Here is a 27,756-nt window from a genome sequence, read left to right as displayed (position 1 = left end):
ATGGACTCCAGCGGATCCTTCTCAGTCTTCGTACCCTAGTCAGGAGGATGAGGCTGGCCTGGACCCCGCGTACGACCTCGTTCGGGACTTCTTCGGGGGCACACCGGTGCTCCCTACTAGGCAGGTCGGTCCACCCGACCCCCTCACCTACTCTAGGGGCCACGTGAGGGTCAACCAGCGGCAGCAGTAGCGGGACCACGATGGGGGGAACGGTCAACGGCAGCGAGGGAGATAACAGTAGGATTGTACATTTATTTTTGTAACTTACATATGCATATTTGATTCGTGATGTACTCTTATGTATTCGGACGCGTGTAATCTTTATGGTCCACTTACCATATCATAACTGCATTTCTTATTCCGATGTGATGGCATGCTAGTTGCATTTCTTAATCCAACAAGACCACACACTACTTTCTATCGTCCTCACCCATGTATGAACCGTTCAAGATAGACCTAGAAAAGTATATCTTACAAAGCTACTTATACACGAAGTGATCGCTTGATAACTCTGTCGGGAGCCTAACTTTAATCACGAAGTGACCACACTACTGAACTTTAACCATTAAACAACATCACCTCTTTCCTGGTGTAATCTATAGAAATGATATGACCGCTCAACTTTAACCATGAAATGACAACACATATCTCCTTGCGCAGGCTTTAGACAAGAAGTGACAACACAGGACAGCGTTTACTACAAAATAAATGACAACATATGTACCAATACACATGGAATCTCTGTCCAGCATCAATACCACAACTTTCCTATTCTTCAAGATGGAATCCAATGCTCCTGCCACCCTCTAAACCCTTTCACTCACTCCTTTCTTCAAGAGGGAATCCAATGCTCCTGCCTTCCCCCACTATAAATAGCCCAACCTCCATACATTGATGCACCACTCATTTCTCAGATCTCTCAAGTGCAATATCTTCCTTAGCTCCACAAAGCCCACCAATGAAACAGTGGGGGATTTTCATCCCTCAAGGGATCGAACCACCGATGTGCTTCTGTGGTGACCGTTGCAGGCTTCGCGAGTCACAGGACATCTCATACACCTATGAGCTGCGCTTCTTCATGTGTGCCAACTACCAATATGACAAGCCTCAACATGTAACATATGAGTATCCATCGGTATAGCAACAAATATCAGCCACATCTTTGCCGATTTCACACCCTATTTTACTAACCTCTCATCTTGTTCTATTTGTTCAGTCCCCTCCACCGCTCTGTGATTTTATTCAATGCTCGACAATGAGCAAAATGAGGAACAGAAGCAGTGGGTCGATATGACCATGAGGTGGAGAAGGGAATCTTATGCACGTCGGGAGTACGAGCAACAGCAAGAGGAACTTCGTCTGAAGCGGCAGGAAGAAGAGAGCATGAGGAAGGAGACGCACGATCATACCGTGGCTCAGGCTTGGGAGGCTGAGAGGGCAAGGAAGTGGGAGAGAGCCCGCTGTGTTAAGCGGCAGGTCCCGATACCCTCCGAAAGGGAAAATATCCTAAATGCACTCGGTAGAGAGTATCTAATGTAACCCGACATATTTTCACTCTCTAAGGCATGTTATGATTAGGAGCGGCGCACTAATAAGTAGGTCTTTGTGCGAACCGTATATGCCACCTTTTTTCCCTCATCGTGTCATTGTGGTTACAGTCTAATGTAATATTTTTCACCATATGTTTAATCTTATGTTTATCGCCGTTCGCAACCTTATACCCGTATAATATGTTGCGAGTGCTTCACATATACAATTTGTTCACAAATATTGATTTTTATCCTCCGAATATTACGTAATCTATTCCAAATTCTCGCTTCCTCAGTATACCGTTTTCACTACTCTTCAACCTTTTTAATTCCAAATTTTGCAAAATCCCTATTTCAAATTTTGACCAAATACACTAAATTTTGCAACTTTTACAAAATAATATGGTATAACCGCCCCTTGTGAGGGTGGCAAGGCTGCTAACCGCCCTCCCACTTGGCAGCAGGCCCTACCCGCCCCCTCAGAGGGCAGTTAGCAGCCTTGTCGCCCTCTGAGGGGGCGGTTAGGTCACCTGCTCTCTCAGAGGGTTGCAGGCGTCTAGTTTTGCAATTTTTTCCACGAGAAATATGTTTATTTAAATTTTTAATCAAAAAATATAAAAATAAAAAACTCAAAAAAAGTCTTAGCATATATTGGATGAGTCAACCCCACAACTCAACAAGCAGTTAGGTCACCTGTAGATAGCTAAGTATCTCTTACAATAGGTATAGTCGCTTCTATTGCCTGAAATTCTCATTCAGAATGAGCAACGCTAATGTTAATTCCCATTTACATGAGTAACGCTAATGTTTTCTTCGATAGTTTTGTGTATGACGCTACAGTTAAAACTAAGTTAACATCACTGATCATTTCAACATATCATGCTATGGGAATCGCATCTGGCAATTTTAGAGTTATGATGTTTCCTCCATCAACGTATTCCACTTATAAGTTTCTCATGACCTGATTGGTGTAATGTGATTTCTTTCGGGTGCAATATTAGTTAAATACATTGGGGTTGTTTGAATAAGTGTGGTTTGCTCTAGGAATTTTCAGGAGGTATTAAAAACTTCAGCTATGTGATGCTCACAGAATGCTAGTGTGAAAAGTACCCACCACACGACCACAATGACAATTGTCTTCAATTCAATGACCATAATAAAAGCATGTAATCTATATATGTACTCGCACAATTCATCAATAAAGTTCCTCATTTGTTTCATTAAAAAAAAATTCCTCATTTGGGGATGTTCAAGATTATCACCTACGGGCTAAAATTTTGCACCAGCCCTACACCAACGAGCACTGCATTTCACCACACGCCCTGGTAGCATAGTATAATGCCATCTAAATCAAATTCATCATCACCACAAGGAATGTCCTGAAGCAATTCACAAGCTCATATCGGATTCCTTGTACAGTTCAATCATTTAGTATGTGACCGCATTGTAAGTTCGTAACTAAATTGCTGGTATATTACCGGAGGAGGCGAGCGCGATGCCCTTGACGAGGATGATGATGCCGAGGCCCAGCTAGGTGAGGAGGAGGGCGTTCTTGTTGGCCTGCCACTGCTGCAGCTCCTCCTTCGTCTGCCCCTTCCCATCGGCGCCGCCGACCTTGGACGCCGCCTCCTACTGTAACGCCTCAGATTTCAACAAACCCGGATCGCTACCAACTCTCATACCTAACAAGTCCAAAAATTATAAGAAATTTCGGTAGAGTCTTTCCTGTATTTACTGCTTTTCTGGACAGTAAAAACACATTCATCACACGTAGGATATTTATAAATGATAAGTAAACATAACGATCTAAAACTAGTACTCAAAATCTCATGGACTCGTTACATTACACAAAAGTAGCCACTAGCTACAAACTGACCAATATAACCAAGTACGGCACTAAAGAGTTATGAATACAAATATAAAGTGATTTAAGTGTGACCACTTGCCACTATGTGATGCTATTTCTTCTTCCAAATATGTCGCGAGCAGAGGTACTAAAAACCAAATGAAACACAAGTGTGAGTAAAAATACTCAGTAAGTACATTTATGAAACTGAAAGAACAGACATATTAACAGCATCAAAGAAGAACGGGAAACACTAAGTTTTTCCCTTTTCCTTGAAAATAGCAAGAAGACATTAGTTTCTGTCGATACAGACCGTCCTGAATTTCCTTTTTATTTATTGGTAAAGCCGAGCAAGTGGGGCCAGCACTCACTCATAGGATCATGAACATAAGAATCAAATTGTCCGGTAACACCGGACCATGAATGATAGATAAAAATGGAAAAACTTGAAGCTGAAATACTGACATGAACTCATTCTTGAACTTGAATCATATGAATATAGGAAAATTCAAATATTGAATAAACACAATTGAAAGGGATCAGTAAAACATTGGTCAAGCAATGCAAGCCAATCATGGGTTTTCATGCACTTGTCTTAACTGTGGTGAGAAGCCGGCTTCGCGCCATTAACACCGACACTCCCAAAACCTGAAGAACAAGATCGTGCTCAGAAGTTGTCCCAAAACATCCATATGACTATACATTAGATGTCGGAACTTCTCTCTCTAGCCGAACCACAGAATCCCCGATTATATCGTTTTCCACTACCTCGACCAAAGTTCTGGGTTGTTCGTTGAGCGAGCCATGACTTTAACTCCGCTTAACTAATGACTGCCAGTCAAAATGGCTAGAGCATTTAAAGGGAATTTCCTACAACCTTGCGTTTACGACTTAGGAGACATATTACTCTAAGTAGGTCAAAAACCGATAATTGAGTTACTGTGTCGAGGAAAACCTACTAGATAGTACACTGCTTTGAACGTTTCTCCTAAATCGTTTATCCAAATCGAACAAGATCGCGCAACTAGAACGATATCGATGAGACCTACGACCGTCGCCTTAAACACAAGACCGGAACTGGCTCCACTCATTGCCAGCCTTCAAATTTACTCTCGTGGCTAGACAGTCAAGCTTCCACTCTTGCATCCAATGACAAAATTAATCGCCAAGCTATCGATAAGCATCTAGGGATTACAAAGACATTACCCTTGCTGCGTGAATCACGATCTGACGACAGATCTGACAAAAACCCCGAAAAAATCCTCTTCTTCCATCTTTCCTTTTTTTCCTTTATTTATTTTCCTTTTCTTTCTTTCCTTTTTCTTCTTTCTCCTTTCTTTATTTTTTCTTTCTTTCCTTCCTCCCGATGCTTGCTTCCTCCTTTTTTCACAGCAGAACGACGTAGCAGCAGCAGCAGGGACCGGAGGTCGACGGCTTTGCTGGCCGGCGGCGGTGAGCTCCAACAGCAACGGCGAGCTCCGGTAGCGACGAATGGTAGCGGGGCCAAGCATCCGAACGGCGCACAGCACAGTGCAGCGTGAGAGGTGAGGCGGTGAGACACAACGGCAACGAGGGGCAACGGCGCACAGGCGACTGCGATGGCGACCGGAGGCCGGGCGGTGGCAGTGATGGCCGGAGTCGATGATGTCAGTGGCCAGCACGGTGAGCAGCGATGACTGCGGTGGCCTGCAGCATCCCGAGAAGCGGTTCGGCGTGGCGTCGGCGAATGGCGGGCAACGCCATTCGCACCAGCAACGACAACGACATGCGTGGAGGGCTAAGGACAGCAACGGCCGGCGTGGAGGGTGGAGGACGGCGGCGGCCGGTGTGGAGGATGGAGGATGGCGGTGGTCGTAGGGTTAGGGTTAGTGTTTTGGGTTCGGGCTGGTCTGGGCTTGGGGTCGGACGGGTCAGCTCAATGCCCTTTTCATGCATTGGCCGACCACTCGGTCAGTTGTTTTTTCTTCTTTTTTATGGTATATTACACCTACTGCTGCTAGAAGATCAATGCACTACCCTGCGGTGCGCAGCAGACCACGGGGGCCGGAGGCTCCAGCACCTTATCCTTGTCCTGGCTGGCTCTCTTACTACCACTCTTAGGCATCTTTCCCTTCCTCTTGCTCACCGATCCCGAGGAAGACGCAATGACGCAGAAGAGGGGGTGCAGGCGGAGGAGAGGGAGGCTAGTGTGGGGGAAGAATGGGGTGGAGGGGTACGCCATGGCGAGGTGAGGCCGCACGCGGCTTATATGACATTTGGAGACAACGAGGCCGGCTCCGCAGGCTGAGCCAAAAAAAGAGTGGTGTGGGGTGTATGCGTAGTCAGGCCGACCAAATGAAGCCCAGTTGCTTCATGTGCGCCAATGAATTATCGCCACCCTCGAATGTTTTTTAAAAATATTATTTTATTGGAAATTGCAAAAATATAATTTAAAATAAAAAAATTCTAATATAGGTGCCGACTAGCCACCTATCGGGAATCGGAGTGCTGACATCTAATTTGGCACTACAAGTGAGGGCCTGTTGGCACACCAAGAGCCGAAAGGACATATTGGCACTCCGTGCACCGATAGGTCCCACCAACAGGACCTTTTTGTCACACAAAGTGCTGACAGGTCTCACTCTGTAGTGGCCTACAAAGATGGGCCATGGATCGAGTAGTGAGACGTGTTGGCACACAGAGTGCCAATAGGTTTTGTCGGCTCTTAGTGTGCCCATAGCCCCTCATCCAATGTCCATGTGTGTGCCAAATGGAATGCCGGCACTCTAATTGCCGATAAGTGGCTAGTCGACAATCGGAGTGCCGATTGGCATCTATATCCGCAAATTTTCAATTTTGAATTATGTTTTTACAATTTTTCAATAAAATAATATTTTTTTAAAAAAATATCTCCCCGCTCTCAAGGAGAGAGAGAGTGAGAGAGATTATGCATCGTCTAAAAAGTTGCTATGCATTTTTATTCTATATGAAAAATAATAGATGCATTTATTTATATTAAAATAGTAAGATAAATACTCTTAAGATACAGTTTTTTCCTTGAAAATAATGGATGCACTTGTCTTTCACTATTATCTTAAAGGGGACATAATCCTTTGTATGGTCTCATTTTTCTTTTGTCTTACATCCATCCATCCATCTTCCTCAGTGGCCAGCGCGGTGAGCAGCGACGACGGCTACAGTTTGCAGCATCATGGCTGGGAAGCGGTGTGGTGTGGCGTGGGCGGACGGCGGTGCTACGGCGGGCGACGCGGTCGGCACTGGCGACGACAATGACAGGCGCGGGGGTCTAAGGACGACCGTGCTGGCACGGAGGACGGAGGATGGCGGCGACCGAAGGGTTAGGGTTAGGGTTTTGGGTTTGGGCTGGTTTGGGCTCGGGGTCGAACGGGTCGGCCTGATGCCCTTTTTATGCATCGGCCGACCACTCGGTCGGTTGTTTTTTTTCTTCTTTTTTCTGGGATATTACACTCTCCCCCATTCAACAAAATTCAACCTTGAAATTATCATTTACATTACTCATGGAGAGGGAACAACTTGATATGAACAAGAACACTTCTACATGCTGGACGTGAACAACTCTGGATATTTCTCCCACATGTGTCACTCAAGCTCCCATGTCGCTTCACGTTCAGTCTGATTTGTCCAGAGAACCTTGACAAACTTGAGCGTCTTACGCCTCAATACTCTTTCGGACTTTTCCAGAATCCTCGTAGGACAGGATTCAAATGTTAGGCCCTGCTCAATAGTCACCGGTTCTAAGGTTATATGATGTTCAGGATCTCTCAAATACTTCCGCAACATGGACACATGGAAGACGTCATGCACACCTCTCATCGACTCGGGTAGCTCCAGTCGATAAGCTAGCTTCCCAACTCGTGCAACTATCGAAAAAGGCCCAATGTACCATGGACTAAGCTTCCCTTTGGTACTGAATCTCACAACACCCTTGGTAGGGGATACCTTTAGGAGTACCTCATCGCCCACCTAAAAATTCCAAATCCCATCTCCTAACATCCGCATAGCTCTTCTGCCTACTCTGGGCAGTTAACATGTGTTGTCGTATTTTAGCCACGCGTTGCGTCGACTGCTGAACCCAATCTGGTCCTAATACTGCTCTCTCAACTACTTCATCCCAACAAAGTGGTGATCTGCACTTCCGTCCATAAAGAGCTTCAAAAGGTGCGGCACGAATGCTCGCATGATAACTGTTATTGTAGGCAAACTCCACTTGTGGCAAATGTCCTTCCCAACTGCTTTTCCAGGATAGAACATAACATCGTAACATGTCTTCAAGGGTCTGGATGGTACGTTTGGACTGTCCATCCGTCTGACGGTGAAAGGTGGTGCTAAGTCTCAATTTAGTACCCAGGGAACTTTGCAAGCCTCCCCATTGCTTAGAGACAAACTTAGCATCTCGGTCGGAAATAATGGAGCATGGCTGTCGGTGACATGGGAACCAGGGGTCCCCAAGTCCCGAGGCCAAGACAGCATAATGCCACGTGGCATCTTCCCTCGAGGACTATCTCCCCGAGGGCCGAGAAGAGCCAATTCCGGGAGGGGTGCTCAGGGCCATGAATAGTCGTCCCCGAGTACCCAAAGTTCCCTGACGACCCGAGAAGAGGCAGTTCTGGGAGGGGTGCTCAGGGCCATGAACAGTGGTCCCCGAGTACCTGTAGTTCCCCGAGGACCCGAGAAGAGCCAGTTCCGGAAGGGGTGCTCGAGGCCATGAACAGTGGTCCCTGAGTACCCAGAGTTCCCCGACGACCCAAGAAGAGATATATCCGGGAGAGGGTGCTCGGGGCTATGAATAGTAGTCCCTGAGCACCCAGAGTTCCCCGAGGGCCCGAGAAGCCCCTTGCCAGTGGACCCCATAAGGGCTCAACGGTGAGGTGTCAATTGGTGAGAGGCCCGATGCTGCACTTAAGAGGGAGTGTGGCCTGTCACATCCAACCACTCCCCCCACGCCTGTCGTACTGAGTACGTCAGTCCCTGCCACCTCCTGGCAGGAAGGCGTGGGGACATTTAATGCGACAGGTCCTATCACACGTCACCCTGCGGGCTCCATAAGGGAAATAGTTTGGAGATATCATCACTGGGCTCGAGGTATATCGCCTGCCCCCCTGCTGTGTCAGACCTGCTCTGACCAAGAGGGCATACGAGGTTGTTCGGCGGCTGCCCGGTAGGCCCCTCTACACCTGCTAAAGTTGGGCGTAATGGGCGACAGGACTGGCCGAAGGCGCATTTTCAACCCCCTGTAACATCAAACTGCAGCTCCATGACGGTTGCTTTCCATTTATGGCTCACGGGAACTTGTGCCCCCATTTCTGGGCACGCCGAGCCTCCCCCGATCACTTGGAGGAGCGTCGACGACGAGCCGCCGTCCGAGCCGCCAAATATTAGCAGAGCCTGCGGTGCTACCATCAGCGCCACATCCAGGCCCGGTCACTCGAAGTTGGGGATCTAGTTCTCTGATGCGCCTAGACGCGCGAAGGAAAGAATAAACTCTCCCCCATGTGGGAAGGCCCCTTCATCGTGACCGGCGCCCCGCGGCAAGGCTCGTTTCGGAACGCGTGGACAGCCTCTCCCAAACGCGTGGAACATCGAGCATCTGCGCAAGTTTTATCCCTAGGTAGGCATGTTTGTGCTCGAACCAACCAGGACAGAGGTCTTCCCCCTGCCCGAATTGGCCGGGGGTTACCACCAACCATGTAAGTTAGCACTCCTGTACAAATTGTCAATATACACTCATATTACTCTTATTCCGAGTTTTCTCTCTGTAATCCATATGTTTAATCTGTTTGGTGAGATGCTCAATTTGTGCGAGAAAAACACGCTCTCTTATTTTTCCCGCTGATAACAATGGATCCTGGTCGGTATGTGCGCAGGCAGTGACTGCTGACTTAAGTTTGTTGTGGTAGGCTGTGGTGCCCGGCTGCATAGCAGTACCCCAAGCACTACCGAGCCCCTGGGGTTCTCGGGTAATCCTAGTACTCGAACATGAGTGGTCGGGACCGCCTAGACCTCAGGGGCGGGTTGTCAGTGCTCGGCCTGGTCAGTCCTACCCTGGGCACCACCGAACCATTGGACCTCTTGGTTATGCCTCTATCTGTACACTTCACCGGTCCGGGCATTCAAGAGGTCTCGGGTCAAAAATAAGAGCAGTCTATAATGAGTACCACACTAACAGAGCGTACCAAGCAAAGAACCTTTGCCTGTTTTCCAAGCTTACAGATCAATGCTCGAGAACCAAGCAGCCTGACTACAAGGGCCTCAGTGCCCAGGGCACTGCTCGAGCCTCTGGGGTCCTCGGGTAATCCTACCGCTCGGACATGAGTGGTCGGGACCGCCTAGGCCCTGGTTCCATTACCAGGTTTCCAGTGCTCGGGTGCTAAAAAGACGTCCTGGGGGCTTAGGCGCTCTGCACAAGAAAACCCAGGTTCCCGGGCGCCCCGAGCTCAGGGCATCTACCCTCTCCTCGACCGGTCGGCCAGAAGGCTGATAGCTGCTCGGTGAGTTGCTAAAGTTACTAGTCCGGTGTGTTCATTTTGTGAACACCGGATCATCCGGTGAGTATAGTAGAAGAAACTAGCCGTTGGAACCCACTCAGACTCATCCATGAATACCGGATTATCATGTGATAACTTATTGAACACCGGATAGATGCACTGAACTATCATATGTGCATATTTTCATTTTGGAGCTCTCTGGAAATAATAGACCAGTGCTTTTATTTTGCGAACACTAGATCATCCGGTGAGGCAAAAGATTCCACTTCAAATTTTCTATGAACACTGAACTATTTTTCATTGTACTCACCAGATTATCCTATGTAGCACTGGACTATCCGGTCAGGCAAATTTTAGCATAACAGCGTTATGTATTTTGGGCATAACTTTTCGCTCCGAAATCCGATTTTGATGATCTTTGGCTCTATGGAAAGATTGTGAAGAGCTCTACAAGATTATACAGAAATACATTCCATTTGATCACATCAAAATTCATAGAAAAAGTCTAATTCATTCCTCTCTTTATTCCGGCTTCGACGACTTCTTTTTTGTTGCATCCATGAGACCTACTAAAGTATATACTTGACAAACATGTTAGTCCCAATGACTATGTTATCATTAATTACCAAAATCACAATCATAGCATAATAGGGCTATTTTCGCTACACCTTGCCCCTGCTGTGGCGCAGTCCCTCGCCTAGCGTCGTAGCCCCAACCTGGAGGACGCTTCACCTCTCCCACACCTTCTGTCACCATTGAATAGGGCATGGCATCGCAGCACACGCCGACAATAGGATGCTTGGAGGGGGTTGACGGGATGGATAGAAGGTTGTTGGCCCTTGATCTTTGTCAAGCACACGCAAGCACTGCTCGCCGCACTCTCTGACCACTCCCATGACCATTCGCAACCACTCAAACCACTCACATGACCACTCGACTAGTGCTAGCGGCCACACATAGGCACGCTCAAGTACTGCTCACAGAAACACAGAAACACTTGGATGCGAGAGAGAGATTTTTGTGCTGCTCAACCACCACAACTTTTCAGTTTTCTTCCTCTCTTTTTAATAGACTCATACAGACCTACCCTTACATGCGACCCGTGCTCCGCAACTTCTGTTGCATCACACGTCGCAGCTAACATGAGGCACGAAAGTCACAATGTCGTGATGCATGTCATGTCCCACGTCTCAGTCCTATACCTACTCGCACATCCCTGACGCAAGCAAGGTAATGTGCGTTTGACTCAAAACACAAAAGAAAAGACAAGACACTGGCACCAACAAGTTATTATATTCTCACATTCTCCCCCTAATCTTGTTGTGCCTTCTTGATCCCGACCACGTCAATCCTTGCACAAAGCTCCTGGAACCAAACGCGGCCGAGTGGTTTGGTGAGGATGTTCGCGAGCTCCCATTTGGATTTAGCAAACTCGAGGTCGATCTGTCCTCCAGTGACACAATCACGTATGAAGTAATATCGGGTGTCAATGTGCTTGCTCCTATCATAGAGGATTGGGTTCTTAATGAGTGAGATGGCAGACTTGTTGTCCACCATCAATGTCAGTCCTCGGAGCCCTTCATTGGTGAGCTCACGTAGCAACCGAGCGAACCAAACTCCCTGGCAAGCCGCTATAGCCGCATCTATGTACTCTGCTTCGCATGTGGAGAGTACGACCACTCTCTGCTTTTGCGATTGCCAAGAGATGGGATTGTGGCCGAGCAGGAAGGGAACGCAGGTCGTGCTCTTGCAATCGTCAAGGTTGCTAGCCATGTCACTGTTGTTGTACCCCTTAGCGCGACTGCAGCTCATCCTTCCTTCTTGTAGACAACGCCGTACCCGTGAGTACCAACACCATAGTGGAGGAGATGCTTGACCTCCACGTAGTGATCTTTGTGTGGATCCTCTATGTACCGGCTAACATACCCCATGGCAAACGCGATGTTTGGCCATGTGCGCAGCAGATAGCGTAGACCACACCTACAATGCTCTTGTAGTGCATCGCATCAACTCGTGGTGTCGTGCTTGCCTTGGAGAGTTTCAACCACTCCTCCATCAGTGCATGACATGGGTTGCACCCCTCCATGCCGCTCCTCTCTAGGAGCTTGCTAGCATAAGTGCTTTAGCAGAGCATGATGCCGCCTTCACCTGACTCACCTCAATGCCGAGGTAGTAGGTGAGCAGACCAAGGTCACTCATATGGAACATTGACATCATCTCTCAATTGAACTTGTCAATATCGACATGGCTTGGCCCGGTGATGATTAAATCATCAACATACGCGTCCATGACCAGCAGATCAGGTCTGACATGGCGCGTGTACAGAGCATGCTCGCTGGCACACTTGATGAAGCCCAACGAGGCAAGGATCATGTCCAGCTTGGTGTTCTAGGCATGGGATACTTGGCGCAACCCGTACAGAGCCTTGCGCAACCTCAGCATCTTGTGCTCTTAATTCTCGATGACGAACCCCGGTGGCTACTGCACGTAGACCTCCTCGGCGAGCTCCCTGTTTAGGAATGCGGACTTCACATCCATGTGGTAGATGGACCAGTCCTTGTGTGCCGCTAGTGCCAACACTACACACACTGATTCCATCCGTGCGATGGGTGCAAAGACTTCCTCAAAGTCGGTTCCCTCACGCTGAACGTAGCTTCACCACCTCACCCTTCTCATTGCACTTGACCTTGAACACCTATTTCAACCCGATCGGCGGATCAACGAGCCCCCACGTCTCATTGTCTTCGATCGACCACATGTCCTCCAGCATCACACGACGCTAGCATGGCTCACGCTCTGCCTCGAAGAAGGTGGTCGGCTCCTCTGCACTCACCAAGTGCAACTCGTGCTCGCCGAGTTCTTGAGCCACCTGCCCATGTTGCGTGTCGTCGCCCAGGATGTCCTTGACGGTGCAGAACTAGAGCAGTCCATCATCGTGCTCAAAGTTGAGGTACTGATCGCCATCGGTCGGTGGCGTGATGAAGAGAGTCGATGCTGGTCGCCCCGGTGTCACAACAGGGCAGACTGGTCATTGTTGCTGGTCACCCCGGTGTCACAATAGGTGGATTGGTCGCCGCTACTGGTCACCCCGGTGTCGCAGCAGGTTAACTCATGGTCGCAGCAGATCGACTCGTGGTCACCGTGCGAGCTGGAGTCTCCTACACCGCCTCTAACCTCTGGCACTCTTCGTACTCAATGGTGAAGTTACTGTCAAGGCCCGTGGTCGCTGACTCGTCTATCATCGATCAGTCACTGCACCTCTTCTCGTCGAAGACCACGTCACGAGTGACATGAACATAGCATGCTTGTGGGTCGAACAACCTGTATGCCTTGGTCCCTGGCTTGTACCTGAGCAACACCATTGGAACGCTGCAGTCATCCAGTTTCTGTAGGTTCAGTTTGGTTACTTTAACGTGCTTCACGCAACCAAACATGTGCAAAAACGAGACATCGGGCTTCCACCCATGCCAAGCCTGGAATGGGGTCATGCCATTCAGACTCTTGGTTGGCGACCGGTTTAAGAGGAAGACTATTGTGGTCACTGCCTCTCCCTAAAACATCGCAGGCATCTACTTCACCTTGAGCAGACATCGTGCCATTTCGACGATGGTCTAGTTGTACCGTTCCACAACACCATTTTGTTGTTAGGAATAGGGCACTGTGAGGTGGCACTTGACTACCTGCTCGATGTAGTACCGTCCGAACTCAACTGAGGTGAATTCACCACCCTGATCAGTCTGTAATACATGCAGTCGCCGACCGATTTCTATGATGACACACGACTGGAACTCCTTGATCGCTGTGGCTGCCTCATCCTTGCTGGTTAGCAGATGCAACCACATGTAGCAGCTATGGTCGTCCACTAGCAACAGGAAGTAGCACCGCCTGTTGTTCATTGACGGAGTGATGGGCCCACACAGATCACCGTGCATGAGGTCTAGAAGACCATCGACGCGGTAGTTGTCTTTCTGCGAGAACACAACACGTCGTTGCTTGCCAGCAAGGCAGCTGTCACAGACTTCTCCAACGTGGTTGATCGCTGGCAAACCGCACACCATCTCGTGGCGTGCCAGCTTCTTCAGCGCATAAAAGTGCAGATGACCGAAGCAGGCATGCCAAAGCCACGCCTCATCATCGTGGTGTGTGGCCAGGCACACCGGTTGTGTGATGTTCAGCTTTATCGTGTATAACCAGTTCTTGAAACGCGTTACCTTGGCGAGAAATTGCGCTCCCAATCACAGATCCACAACACTCCCCCATCGATTAGCACTTGCTAGCCTTGCTCGTCAAGCTGACCAATGCTGATGATGTTGCTCTTTAGCTTGGGGATGAAGTAGACGTCCATGACAGCACAATGTTCACCGTTCTTGCACTTGAACAATACCGTGTCGCGGCCTCAGATGTCGACGATGGAGCCATCCCCAAATTTGACCAAACTGACGATATTGATGTCAAGCTCCACGAACGCGTTGCCATCGCCAATCATGTGGTTGTTGACTCCAGTGTCCAGGTACCACACATCGCTCCGGCTCTTGCCTTCACAACCAAGGTTCACTTGCACGCGCATTTCATTGAGCTCAATGAATCTGGGGTGTGTCAGCTCCGTCAAGTTGGTGAGGGCACATGCCAGTGCCATTAGCAGGATCGACTCATCGTTGTCACCCTGCGCGAGGTGTGCTTGCTCATTGCGCTTCGGCTGCCGACAGTCCTTGGCCCAATGGCCAAGTTTGCCGCCATTTTGGTACTTGTCATTTCTGACATTGTGCCCAAACTCTTGCTTGCCGTCACGGTCGTTGGAGTCACTCTTCTTTCGGCTTGGCTTGTTGTCGCGGTGTCCGCGATCACCTTCTTTGCTAGAGTAGGAGGAGCCCTCTCCAGGCTACCGATCCTTTTGTCGTTCCATCCACTCCGCCTTGGTAAATAGGAGTTGCCCGCTTGCATTTGTCATGCAGCGGTCCTCGACTACCTTCAACCGACCGATCACATCCTTGATGGACAGGGTGGATAGGTAAAGCAAAGTCTCAATGGATAGGGTGATCCGCACAAACCTGGGAGGCACAACATGTAGGTACTTCTCAACAACATTCATGTCGTTGATGACCTCGCCGACGATCGCCATCTGGTTCACTAGACCGCTCAGGTGCAGCGTGAAATCCTCAACCGCCTCGTCATCGCAGAACTGGATCGCCTCATACTCCTTGCGGAGCTACTGGGCTTTCGCTTTCCGCACGTGATCGGTGCCTGTGTGCATGGCCTTAAGGCTGTCCTAAGCCTCATTGGCGCTGGGCTTGGTTGCTAGCACAAAAATCATCTCCTGCAGAACCGCCCAGAGAATGGCCTCTAACGCCATCCGATCTTCTTATTCCTCAGCGCCATCGATGTCGATGACCCCAGAGCCCGCAAGCTTGGAGCATCACCTTCATCATCAGCGACCAATCATCGTAGTTCGTCTGAGTGAGAGTTGGATACGCCGTAGAGCCTCCATTCTCACGTACTATCCACTACACCATGAGCATACAGCCACCGTCGTCATGGTTTCGTCCTAGGTGCTGAGTGGGAGAGGGAGACACGTGACATCCCCATTGCGGTAGAGTTCAGGAAAGCCCTAAGCCTTCCAAAACCTATGATTTCGACATGTCGCATGAGCGAAGAACACTAGGGACCTAGGCTCTGATACCAATTGTTGGCCCTCAATCTTTGTCGAGTGCATGCAAGCACTGCTCGCTTCACTCTCCGACCAATCCCACGACCACTCGCAACCACTCTGACCACTCACACGACCACTCAACTAGTGCTAGTGACCACACACAAGCATGCTCAAGCACTGCTCGTAGGAACACAGATCGACAGAGTCCAGGAAAGCCCCGAGCCTTCCAGAACCTATGATTTTGACATGTCGCATGAGCGAAGAACACTAGGGACCTAAGCTCTGATACCAATTGTTGGCCCTCAATCTTTGTCGAGTGCACGCAAGCACTACTCGCTTCACTCTCCGACCACTCCCACGACCACTTGCAACCACTCTGACCACTCACACGACCACTCAACTAGTGCTAGTGACCACACACAAGCCGCTCAAGCACTGCTCGTAAGAACACAGGAACACTTGGATGCGAGAGAGAGATTTTTGTGCCGCTCAACCACCATAACTTTTTGGTTTTCTTTCTCTCTTATTTATAGACTCTTACAGACCTACCCTTACATGCGACACATGCTCTGCAACTTGCTCGCACGTCACAGGTAACGTGGGACACGAAAGTCACAATGTCGTGACGCGTGTCATGTCCTACGTCTTAGTCCTATACCTACTCGCACGTCCCTGACGCAAGCAAGGCAACATGCGTTTGACTCAAAATGCAAAAAAAAAAAAAGACAAGACACTGGCACCAACAAGTCATTATATTCTAACAAAGGTGCAGGAGAAGGGAATGAAGGTGAGCTGTTGGCGGATGGGGGCCCGGTTGACGGCCCTGCGGCTGCAACAATTCGACGATGTGGCCCAATTGTGTGCATCGATGCTAGTGTCGTAGAGCGTGAGGCGGCGACGTGAGAGACGGGCATTGGCGAGGGGAAGAGGTAGTGGGAGCGATGCCTCTCCACTCTGGAAATCGATAGAGGTCGAGGGGCACGAGGGGAGGGACTGGGAAGAAATAGAGGAAGGACCCGATTATATTCAAAGATTACAAATGGACCTCGAAGCAAATGTATCGATAAGCAGATTCAACGGCTCTTTCTTCTCCGTGGAGTGATCTGATGGCTTTTAACGGGGATGGTGACATGGCTCAATAAAATTTGAGAGAATGGATAGTTTTTACTATACAGTAGATTATCGGGTGTCATGCAAACAGAGTGCCAAGATGCCCTCGTGGAGCAACGGAATCCGGACATTGGGGAAGCGTGCACACATATATGTGTATGGGCTTCTAAAGGTTCCATTTCCACCAATGTGCCAGCACATTTCGCTTGCCTTTTGAGATTATTATTATTCTTTCAAATTTTGTAGGTGTGAACAGTGGGATTTAAGAAAGGAAAACCAATGTGAGGGAGGGATTCGTGAAAGGCACCGTGAGATCTAAGGAAGGAGAGAGGCTACTGCTCCTATATGACTTGCTTTTCTGTTTGCATCTTCATGGGCAACCCAATGTTTTGCTATCAAGTCTTGCAGGAAAGTTTGACAAGCAGCTTCTCCACTCAATCTTCATCTTTGCAATCATGGGCAGAGGAACTATGCAAGTTGCACTTTTCGCTATTTGACGCAACCCATTCATTTTTTTTTAAAAAAAATTAAGTGGATTGACCCAATCCATTTTTGCTACATCCATCACCCATCTTCTATACACATTATGTAAGTACGTGTATATGATATAAATATATATGTACGTCTACAAGTTATACAACAAACTACGAAAAGTCATAGACACATAAATCCAGTCCCACCGGTCCGGCTTCCTTTGGAAAGGGAAGAGAGAGCCCAAAATAGTGGCCACCCTTTTTCGGCCCATTTTGTTTTGGATTACTTCAGCTCATTTCAGCCCGGTCCAGTCCAAAAATATTTGGAAAGCAAGTCATTAGGCGGACATTGAAGGAAAGCCCAAACCCGCAACCACGTCCCACTCCCACTACCGAAGTCGGCGGCGGGCGGAGGCAGCTGCAGGACATGGCGTCGTCGTCTACTCCGGCGGCCATCCGCGATATGCAGAAGGACCTCGAAGTCCAGGCCAACGCCCTCAGCAAGATCCAGAAAGGCACGCGCCCGAACTCGCGCGATCCCCACCCCCCAAACCCCTCCCTCGCCGCCTAGAAACCCTAGCTCTGACCCTCGCTGCTCCTTTCGCAGACGTCTCCAAGAACCACCAGGTCCGCAAGCAGTACACCATCCAGGTGGGCGAGAACGAGCTCGTCCTCAAGGCACGCTCCCGCGCTTCAGCTCCTAAGGGTTGGTCATTTTCGGCTTCAGTGTTTGATTCGATCTGGTCTGGGTTTGCCGCGTGTGCGCAGGAGCTGGAGCTGCTGAGCGATGGGGCGAACGTGTACAAGCTCATCGGGCCGGTGCTGGTCAAGCAGGACCTCGCGGAGGCCAAGGCGAACGTCAACAAGCGCATCGAGTACATCTCGGCGGAGCTGTGAGTCGCTTTGCGCCGATCTGGCCTGGGCTTTGATCAGTTTGTGTTGCCGTCGTGTTATTTTGAGGGTGTGGGATTGGCTCTTCTGCAGGAAGCGGATGGATCGGGCGCTCAAGGACTTGGAGGAAAAGCAGAACAACAAAAAGGAATCGGTGTGTTTTTCCTTTCCTCATCGCATATTGTTTAATGATTAGTATGCGATATGTTCCAAGTTGGTTGGAATCCAGGAGTAGAAAAGCAAGATATGCTGATCTTTGTGACTTTATGATCAGTATAGCTAAAATGTGTTCTTGAACTTTTAGAATTATCTAGGTTTGTATTCCAGTCTTAAGCCAAACAACACGTCTAAACTTTTCGCTTCAGAGGAAAATTGCATCGATTGTCGTTAAAATCTCTATCCTGTCTCCCTTCTGCCCATAAACTTTTGTTTGTAAGATCTGTTTGTTCAGAATGTTCCAGATGTGTACACTGTAAAAGTCAATAGTTATCAGTACCATTCCCATTTACCTCTTTGGTATGGAGAGTTTTTGTACCATGCTACACCATTGTGCCATCTGGTGGAATAAAAATCTAAATTGAAACAACAATAACAACAACAACATTTGTCCCAAGCAAGTTGGGGTAGGCTAGAGATAAAACCCATAAGATCCAACCGAAAAGATGATGAGAAAACAATGACAATAATAAATGTACTAGTAATAGTAAAAAAAAAGTAAAAATAATAACGGTACAAGGAGACTGATGTATAAATTATAGTTCTGGTATGTGGATTGCTAACTTCCACGCGCTTCTATCTATGGGCACTTCTTTGAGGATATTCTATTCCTTTAAGTCTTTCTTTACAGACTCCTCCTATGTTAGGTTTGGTCGACCGCTGTCTCTCTTCATATTATCAGTGCGTCTTAGTATCCCGCTATGCACATGTGACTCTGAAGGCTTCCATTGGATATGTCCAAACCATCTCAACCGATGTAGGGCAAGCTTTTCTTCAATTGGTGCTACCTTTACCCTATCACGTATAGGGATGAAAACGGAACGGGAAAATCCCGTTCCGTCCCGGTGCCGTATCCCCTTTTTTTTAGTTCGCTTTCGTTTTTTCCCGTTCCCGTCTATCCCATTTTCGTTTTCGTCCGACTGAGAAAATGTGAAAGTGAAAACGGTAGGGGTTTTTCTAACCGTTTCCGTCCGTTTTCACCCCTACGCTCACTTATATCTTTGGTTGAGACTTATCACTTGTGTTTATTATATACTCGAGTATCGAGTTAAGGTTTATGTGGTTCTTTTTTAGAGGGGTACAAAACATGACGTACATAACTCACTTACATCACACTCACGCCTAACGCGCGCACACACGTGCATGTCCTAAGCATACACGTTACAGATATATTCTCGCTAAACGGGCATGTGTGTGCATACCCCTAACTACTAAGGAAAAACCCCCGATGAGGCTCGTGGGTCGATCCTAGGGATCGAACCCACGACTCGCCGTCCCTGTTAGTCTGCCACTAAGAGCGAACCAACCGAGCTACTGCTCGGTCCTAAAGCTTATATTGTTGTATCTTCGTATCTTGTATTGTTTGAGTGAAATATTGATAAAAAAATGATATGTCATGTGATTCAAAAAAGCATATGACATTTTTTTTACTTTAATGCGACTTGCTGATTGGATTGGTTCATTAAACTTATTAATTCAGTGTTATCTGAAGATAATGTTAAACTTATATATGTTGACATGTCTTGATGGTTTTGTAGGTCGGTGTTTCCATTTTGTGTTTTGGAATCCCGACCGATACTGGTATTTTCCCGATCGGATTGGTTCGTTTTCGACCCTCCGATTATGTCCGACTGTTTTTATTTTTTCCCGTTCCCGCCTATCCCGTTTTCTTTTTCGTCCGGCAGAGAAAATATGAAAGTGAAAACGGTTAGAGAGTTTTCCCGACCGTTCCCGTTCGTTTTCATCCCTAATCACATATATCATTATTTCGTATCCGATCATTTCTTTATGGCCACAAATCCATCGCAACATACACATCTCTGCTACACTTAATTGTTGGATATATCGTCTTTTAGTTGATCAACATTCGGTGCCATACAACATCACAGGTCGAATCGTCATCTTATATAACTCACCTTTCAACTTTTGTGGCACTCCCTTGTCACAGATGATGCCAAAAGCTTAGCGCCATTTCATCCATCCGGTTTTGATTCTATGACTTAACATCTTCGTTGATATCACAATCCCTCTGTAGCATCGATCCTAAGTATCAAAAGATATTCTTCTTGGGAACCACCTCTCTACTGAGACTAACATCTTCTCCCTCATGCCTAGTAACGCCGAAATCGCACCTCATATACTCGTTTTGGTCCTACTAAGTCTAAAACCTTTCAATTCTAAAGTATATCTCCATAACTCCAATTTCCTATTAACCTTTATCCAACTCTCGTCAACTAGCATCACGTTAGCAAAGAGCATACACCAAGGGATACTCCCTGTATGTCCCTTGTGACATCATCTATCATCAAAACAAATAAATAAGGGCTCAAAACTGACACTTGATGTAGTCCTATTTAAGCGGAAAGTCATCGTTATCACCTTCACTTGTTCGGACACTTTCACAACGTTATTGTACATATCTATGATGAGGGTAATGTACTTTGTTGGAATTGTGTTTCTCCAAGGCCCACTACATGATATTCCTCGGTATTTTATTTTAAGCCTTCTCTAAGTCAATGAATATCATGTGCAAGTCCTTTTGTTTCCTATATCTCTCCATAAGATGCCTTATCAAGAAAACCTCTTCCAATGTCAACCACCTTGGCATGAAACCAAATTGGTTTTTGGTAATGCCCGTCATTCTTCTTAGGCTATGTTCAATAACTCTCTCCCAAAGCTTCATTGTATGACTTATCAATTTAATTCCACAGTAAATAGTATAGCTTTGAATATCTCCCTTATTCTTGAAGATTTGTATTAATGTACTTCTCCATTCTTCGAGCATCTTGTTTGACCAAAAAATGAGGTTGAAGAGCTTAGTTAGCCATACTATTGCTATGGCTCTAAGACATCTCCACACCTCAATGAGGATACTATCAGGGCCTATCGTCTTGGCTTATTTCATCCTTTTTAAAGCTTCCTTGATCCTAACTTCCTGAATCCTTCGTACAAAGTGTATGTCGGTATCATCAAAAGATTCATCCAGCTCAATGGTAGAGCTCTCATTCTCCTCGTTGAATAGATCGTTGAAGTACTCTCGACATATAATCCTGATCTCATCATCTCTCACCAGAAGTCGACCGGTCCCATCCTTGATGCATTTGACTTGGTTGATATCCCTCGTCTTCCTTTCACGGATCTTGGCAATCTTAAAGATGTCCTTTTCTCCTCCCCTTGTGTCCAACCGCTGATAAAGACCCTCGTAAGGCCGACCCCTTGCTTCGCTCACAGCTCGCTTTGCGGTCTTATTTGCCACTTTGTACCTCTCTATGTTGTCCACACTCCTGTAACTATATATTTATATGCACAATACATTGTAACAAATGTTTATTATGTACACAAACAAGTCTAGCAACTGAATAGTTCAATGTGGTAGAATATAGGTATAATTTGGCATTAGTATAAAGTGTACTAGAATTAATTGAATATCCATTTGCTACACAATATTAATAAGTCCCACTTGCTGCCCATATATGGTCCATGAGTTGGAACAGGAGGCCAGGAGCTGCCTTTATCTCTAATTAGATTAGTATCTTGATAGCTAACTTATCCATTTAGCTTGAAATTCCACCTTATGTTTAAATTTGGTTTATATTCCATTTTATCTCTAGTAAATTTTGTTATGGCTAAATTTAGTTACTAACTTCGTTCGTAAATGTATGACATTTTGGGCATCGACACAGTCTCCAATATGCAGCTTTGACCGTTAATTTTTATACAAAAAATGAGAATAACTAATTGTAAAAGTACTATATTATGAAAGTATTTTTTTCACGACAAATCCTATGATGCTATGCTCGTATGACCAATCCAAACAGTTTTTTTAAGTCAATGGTCAAAGTTAAGGAGCTCTAATCACACCCTTTCTAGGGTGTCATACATTTACGAATGGAGGGAGTATTTACTTAAGAGAGATAGGTGAATGGGGTCTTGTGACTTTGTGTCCGTGCGGTAATGCTGGAGATGGGAGATGAAGAGCACACAAGGTGGAGAGGCGTATATCAGGGAGTGAATGAGAGAGGGATATAGGGAGGATATTTCTTATTCAGTACTCAGTTCAAATGAAGACAGCCATCTTTCTTAACTTGATATTTGCCCGCTTACAAATTGGACCGGATATAAAAGAGTCTAAACCATATTTGAGATAAGATAGAATCTGAATTACTCCCTCTATTTTCGATCCAAGTCCATTTTCTTGCGAAGAACATGTGTTCATCAGGGAGGAAGTGAGAGGGTGGTAGGAAGGATAGTTTGTATTCTGTACTTGACTCAAATAACATCTTTCTTAACTTGAGGTTTGTCCGATTACAAATTGGACTGGAGATAGAAGTCTCTAAACCACACTAGACATAATTTAGAATCTTTTCCCGGTCCAAGTCCATTTTCTTGTGAAGAAGAGGCAGCAGCAGCACCTTGGCAGGACGAAACACATGATGGCCTCAGCTCAGGATGCAGCTTGAAAAGTACCATTAAGCACAATGGCCAGATCTATTTCCACGAAAACAGATACTCTGGCTCTGGAGAGCACCAGCAGCAAGAAGCCGAGTAATGATAGGCAAGCAATCGGCTATAGGAGCATGCAATCAGCCACGCAGTTCCATTAGCACTTTGGCAGCAGTGCCAAGGCACATGAGAAAGTAGAATTTCAGCAGCTCCCTGATTAGCACTGTTCAACCTGAACAACCAACAAAGATGTCCCTAAGCCCAATACGAATAAGCGGCTTCTTAGTAGCTCAGGACTTTCTTATATTTAGCACCTCTAGCCTGCAAGAAAGAATTCTGAGCTAATTTATTTGATGTGGAGCGCTGGAAACAGCATGGATGAATTTTGGTTAATGCCTATAGGTACCTGCATTTTGACTATGTCATGCCATAAAAGTTCAAAGATCTTGGAGCGATTCACACTTTTGTTCAATTCATGGTGCATACTTGGTAGTAGGACCAATTCACACTTCACAATGCTAGGCAGGAAGAAATGAATGTAGATCCAGTTAAATCATATTGAGTAGTATCATTTGTTCTCTTTAGGACATATCTCTAATTTATAATTTTGATGTTTTTTTTTGGCTATGCAGATATTCAAGTTGCAACAGAGGATGCAGGCAGTACAAGCAGGACAAGTAAAGGCGTAGGCATCTGTATGTTTGTTGCAACTAGTCCAAAGGCCATCCGGCATTCAATTCCAATACCCTCCAGCTTTTCGTGTGGAGTTAGGTGCCTAGTATCCTCGTCTCTAAAAAAAGGACAGAAGTGTTCTGTTCTAGTATTGAGAAGTTCTAAAGGTTTGTCTAGTGAAGTATGTTACTATGGGCTCTCTGATGTAAAAGTCTGGCACCCGATAGAAGATGTAGAACAAGCTTTTTAGTGGTATCCTTGGATGAACTTTTTGATGCATCATTGCATTTGTGGTGTTTTTCCTTCTCTCAACTGATTTCTTCCAAAGAGGAATGTTGGGCAAGGTCAAGGTTGTTTCAACTCTTGTCGAAAATGAAGTCGCACTATCCTGCCACTGGTTTTTTATTTTTTAAGAATGTCACTCGAATGATAATTCTAGTGGTATTTTTTACATTCGAGTGGTATTTTTTAGTTTTTTATGGCAAGCTTATAATAATGGTTCAAAGCAGTGAAAAATTTGCAACTGTCCCCTTTTTGTTTTTTTGCTGATCAAGTTGCACACTATCCTTTTTTAGTTAATCTAGTTTCACTATCATCTATGCTCTCATTCTCTCTGAAAAACGAAAGAAGCTCAACTGGCCATACATACATACATACATACATACATCATCCGCTGGCTGTTCCAATTGAAGGAGCAAGACTCAGGCGCCTAGACTATACGTTGTGGCGATGGACTCGGCGACGTGCTCATGTGGCCGTTGGAGATCGTTGTACAGTTGGAGAGAGTTGCGCTGATGAGTGACCTGGTAGTAAGGTTAACAAATTCGTTTGGTGAAGGAAAACCGAGATCTTGTGGTTATCGAAAAACCGTGGTTATCACGATAACCGTTCGAAATTTGGTGAAAATTCATAAAAATTTAATTAGGCAAATTTGTAAATCGGTGCCAAAACCAACCGAATTGGATCGTCGATTACCGAGTGAATTGGACCGGTAACTAGCGGTTTCTACAATTTATCGACCGATTTTGATGATAACCGAACTTGTCAAAATTCGAGCGTTTTTTATGATAACGGATCGAATTTTGGCGGTTACCGAACGCATTATTTGAATTTCCATAAAGTTCAAGGAAAATCATGAAAAAAGTCTGAAAAAATAGAAACAAATATGGTATAAGATTTGCTATGTTTTATTTAATCATACTATCTACTCCCTTACATATATCATACATAGGAAAAAATTGTTAAAAATGAGGGAAAAATTTTGGCATGACCTTTACTATATTTTGGACATTTCAAAGAAACAAATAGATACTAATAGCAATACGAGCATGATCATATAATTGTTTAATCAAATATATGCATACATTACGTAAGTAGCATCTCAAATTAATAAATTTATCGAATTGTCCATACAAAAGCTAGAAACACAAGTACATGCCATCCATCAATACTTACCAAAGTGATGGTTGATGTTTAAAATATAGTTTGCATAGTATACATGCCACATGCAACCTATGAGATGGAAAAAAAATTAGTACAATACCATGGTATGTAGATAAAGTAGTTGCAGAAAGTTAATTATCATCACTTTCAGTACCACCAGCTTCTAACGGGTGGCAATTAAATTCGGCTATATTGTACTCCTCGGTGGATATGAGCATTATTCGTCGTGTAGATAGCAACTCTGTCTTAAACTCTACCGAACTTTACCCTATCTATACATAAGTGGTTGACCATTATCCTTGTAATATGGCATAAAATTTAGAGTCTTGTCACTCATAGACCCACTGAATAGAAGGCTCTAGATGAGCATCGGAAACAGGATAGTCGTACAGATACGATCCAGAACTACTCTCTATGACATAGTTGCTGGAATAACTCGCACTATCTTGTGATCTATTATGCCCACCCCGTATGACATGCCTTTGTGAGGATGGGGCACCGTGATATGAACTGATGCCTGCATCCAAATTATTCTGTATTATCAGGTTGTAGTTTACATATACCAACTTATAAAGCTTCTTGTAGCTTAACCGGTTGCAAACTTTTATGTGGATAAATGCAAATGTACTCTAGTTCCTTTCACACCCACTAAATGAAGTGTATTGAGACACTAGACGCCTGGCAAGCATCGTTAATATAGGTGCAGATGAACCAAATATAGACCACCATTGTGCTGCAAGTAGGTAAAGTGATCTAACATTTAGAAAACTAGATAAATAGATGTAACGGTTAGATATGTCAATGCAATTCGTAACAGGTGGAGTCCTACCGTCACATGCCATCCGTGAAGCGAGCATACCAGCAAATGACCGAGACTTTATCCGATACATTTCAATCTCATTAAGTGCTTTCGCGACAGTACTAACATCGGTCATCCTCTTGAATGCCTCTCAGAGATCTTCTAACAAGGTTGGACCCATACTATACGTGTAGTGCGTCCGGGGATTCAATGTGGCCGCTACAAGTTGATGATCAAAGCATTAGTGCCATAAGCATTAATACAATAAGAATACAATTAGTAAGAGTGTATCACTGGCATTCAAGTAGGTCCCATTCATTAGAACATACATTCTGCGATCAACAACTGCCATGAACTTTTCAAAGGTAACCCTGTCATTGTGATACAACGAATCGACTCCTGCTTGACAATGTTATATCTCAGAAGCATCTCACTCAATGTCGGCACCTTGTCTTGATCAGCAAATTGGAGGAAGGCATACAACGGTTGAACGGAATCTATAACCATTTTAAGGTTGTCCCACCATGTTAAACTAGATAGGCAACCATGTGCATATCTCCAAATGTTAGAACACATGTAGCGAGATTGCTGCAGGTCACTAGATGCCATCCATTGCATGAACCTATCATTTCGGCGTAGAAAGCTTTCAAAAAATAGATAATTTGTGTCAAATCTTGTGGCATTCCACCTCACCAACTCTCTCGCTGTCTTCATCATTTCAAGGAGCTTTGAATGATTGTACAGCCATCGTGATATATATCTTGCACTTTGAATGATAATGTTATGATCTCTAAATTCACCAATTGATTTCAACTTAAAATATGTTGTATGCGCCACACAAGACTGCCACGCGATAGCAGGATACTCCCTTCTGAGAACTTGACATGCCTTCTTATAGTTGGATCCGTTATCAGTCATAATCTGCACAATATTTCGTGGCCCCACATCATTGGCCAATGATCTTATCTCCTGCATAAACGAATCAACCAAATAAATATGCAACAGTTGCAATACTAAGTTAACAACGTAACACAACAATGTACCTTGTTCAAATATTTGGCATCTTGGCTGTAGCCAGTCGCATCTACGGACTTGTGAAAAAATATATGACCATTGCAATATAAAAGGAAATTAATAATACTCATGTGCGTCAATCCAATCCAAAAATACACATGATGGTCACACCATACTCAAGCCATTCTAGCTTCCACTTGTCAAATATCTTCTTCAACGCACTCTCGTTCTCGTCCAGATACTTACCATCTATATCCCAGCCAGTTAGAGATGAGACACCCTCTCCTGTTATACAACAGATGGTCATAAGTCAAAAAGAAAGAAATATGGCAATAATAAATTTCATTACAAACTTTGTCACTCACCCTATTTCTGTGTTTCTTTCACTGCAACCACAAAGAATACATCGTTTGCCCTTCTACCAGGAATACCTGAAGTGTGAAAAAAATTGGACCATACCAAACCAATAGCTGCCTTTGCATTCTTTTCCTTCGCACTCTATAACCTAGTGTCAATCCTCTGCTGCACAGGGGTTTTGCTATAGCAGTATTATAATCCCTGACACTTGGTGGTGACTCCCTAGTTGAAGATGTCCTCCTATGCATTCTCTTTAACACATTGCCTCCTCTGGCACTTCCACTACCACCTCCATACTCGTAGGACTCACCCGCCATCCTCCTGAACTGTTCCTCCTCCCTAGACTGAGCTATGGCACGTTGCACCTATTCCTCTTCCGTCTCCTCATTATCGCTTGTCAAATCTACTTGAACTCTTGCTGACTCCTGCCTCCGAAGCCTCTCATCAGACATTCCCTTCCTCTTATCTCTTGCCCTATCCAGCTCATGCCTGAAGTAATCACGCACATCTGGAGGCATCCTATCCAATGTATAACATTCGATCCATGCCCTGCCAAATGTTCTTTCAACCTTGTGGCACCATCGCCTTTCTTTTTCTTATTGTAGTAATTGCACCTAAACCCCGAGGCCAAATTATCCCCATTATGCCACACCACATCTCTATCCGCTATCGATTGTTGCACAACAACATATATCATCCTATTAGCACTCCACAAATTCCAACAGGGAGTAAACATTGAGCAAAACTAAGTACTAGGTGTTAACCAACGCTATCGGACACTAACCAACCCTAAAAACCTAAAAAAAACCC

The 27,756-nt window shown here is 45.7% G+C and overlaps 1 protein-coding gene across 1 annotated transcript; it reads left to right on the top strand.

Moving 5' to 3' along the window:
* Positions 1–17,462: 17,462 nt before the first annotated feature.
* LOC133922343 (prefoldin subunit 6-like) lies at positions 17,463–23,610 on the top strand. Its single transcript, XM_062367636.1, has 5 exons — positions 17,463–17,626; positions 17,719–17,789; positions 17,880–18,004; positions 18,096–18,156; positions 23,294–23,610. The coding sequence occupies exons 1-5, from the start codon at positions 17,539–17,541 to the stop codon at positions 23,348–23,350; spliced, it is 402 nt and encodes a 133-aa protein (XP_062223620.1). The 5' UTR covers positions 17,463–17,538; the 3' UTR covers positions 23,351–23,610.
* The last annotated feature ends 4,146 nt before the right edge of the window (positions 23,611–27,756 follow it).

The sequence above is a fragment of the Phragmites australis genome, chromosome 6, assembly GCF_958298935.1.
Source record: "Phragmites australis chromosome 6, lpPhrAust1.1, whole genome shotgun sequence".
NCBI lineage: Eukaryota > Viridiplantae > Streptophyta > Magnoliopsida > Poales > Poaceae > Phragmites > Phragmites australis.
The sequence above is the reverse complement of the archived record's forward strand: the minus strand, read 5'-3'. Positions and strand labels throughout refer to the sequence as shown.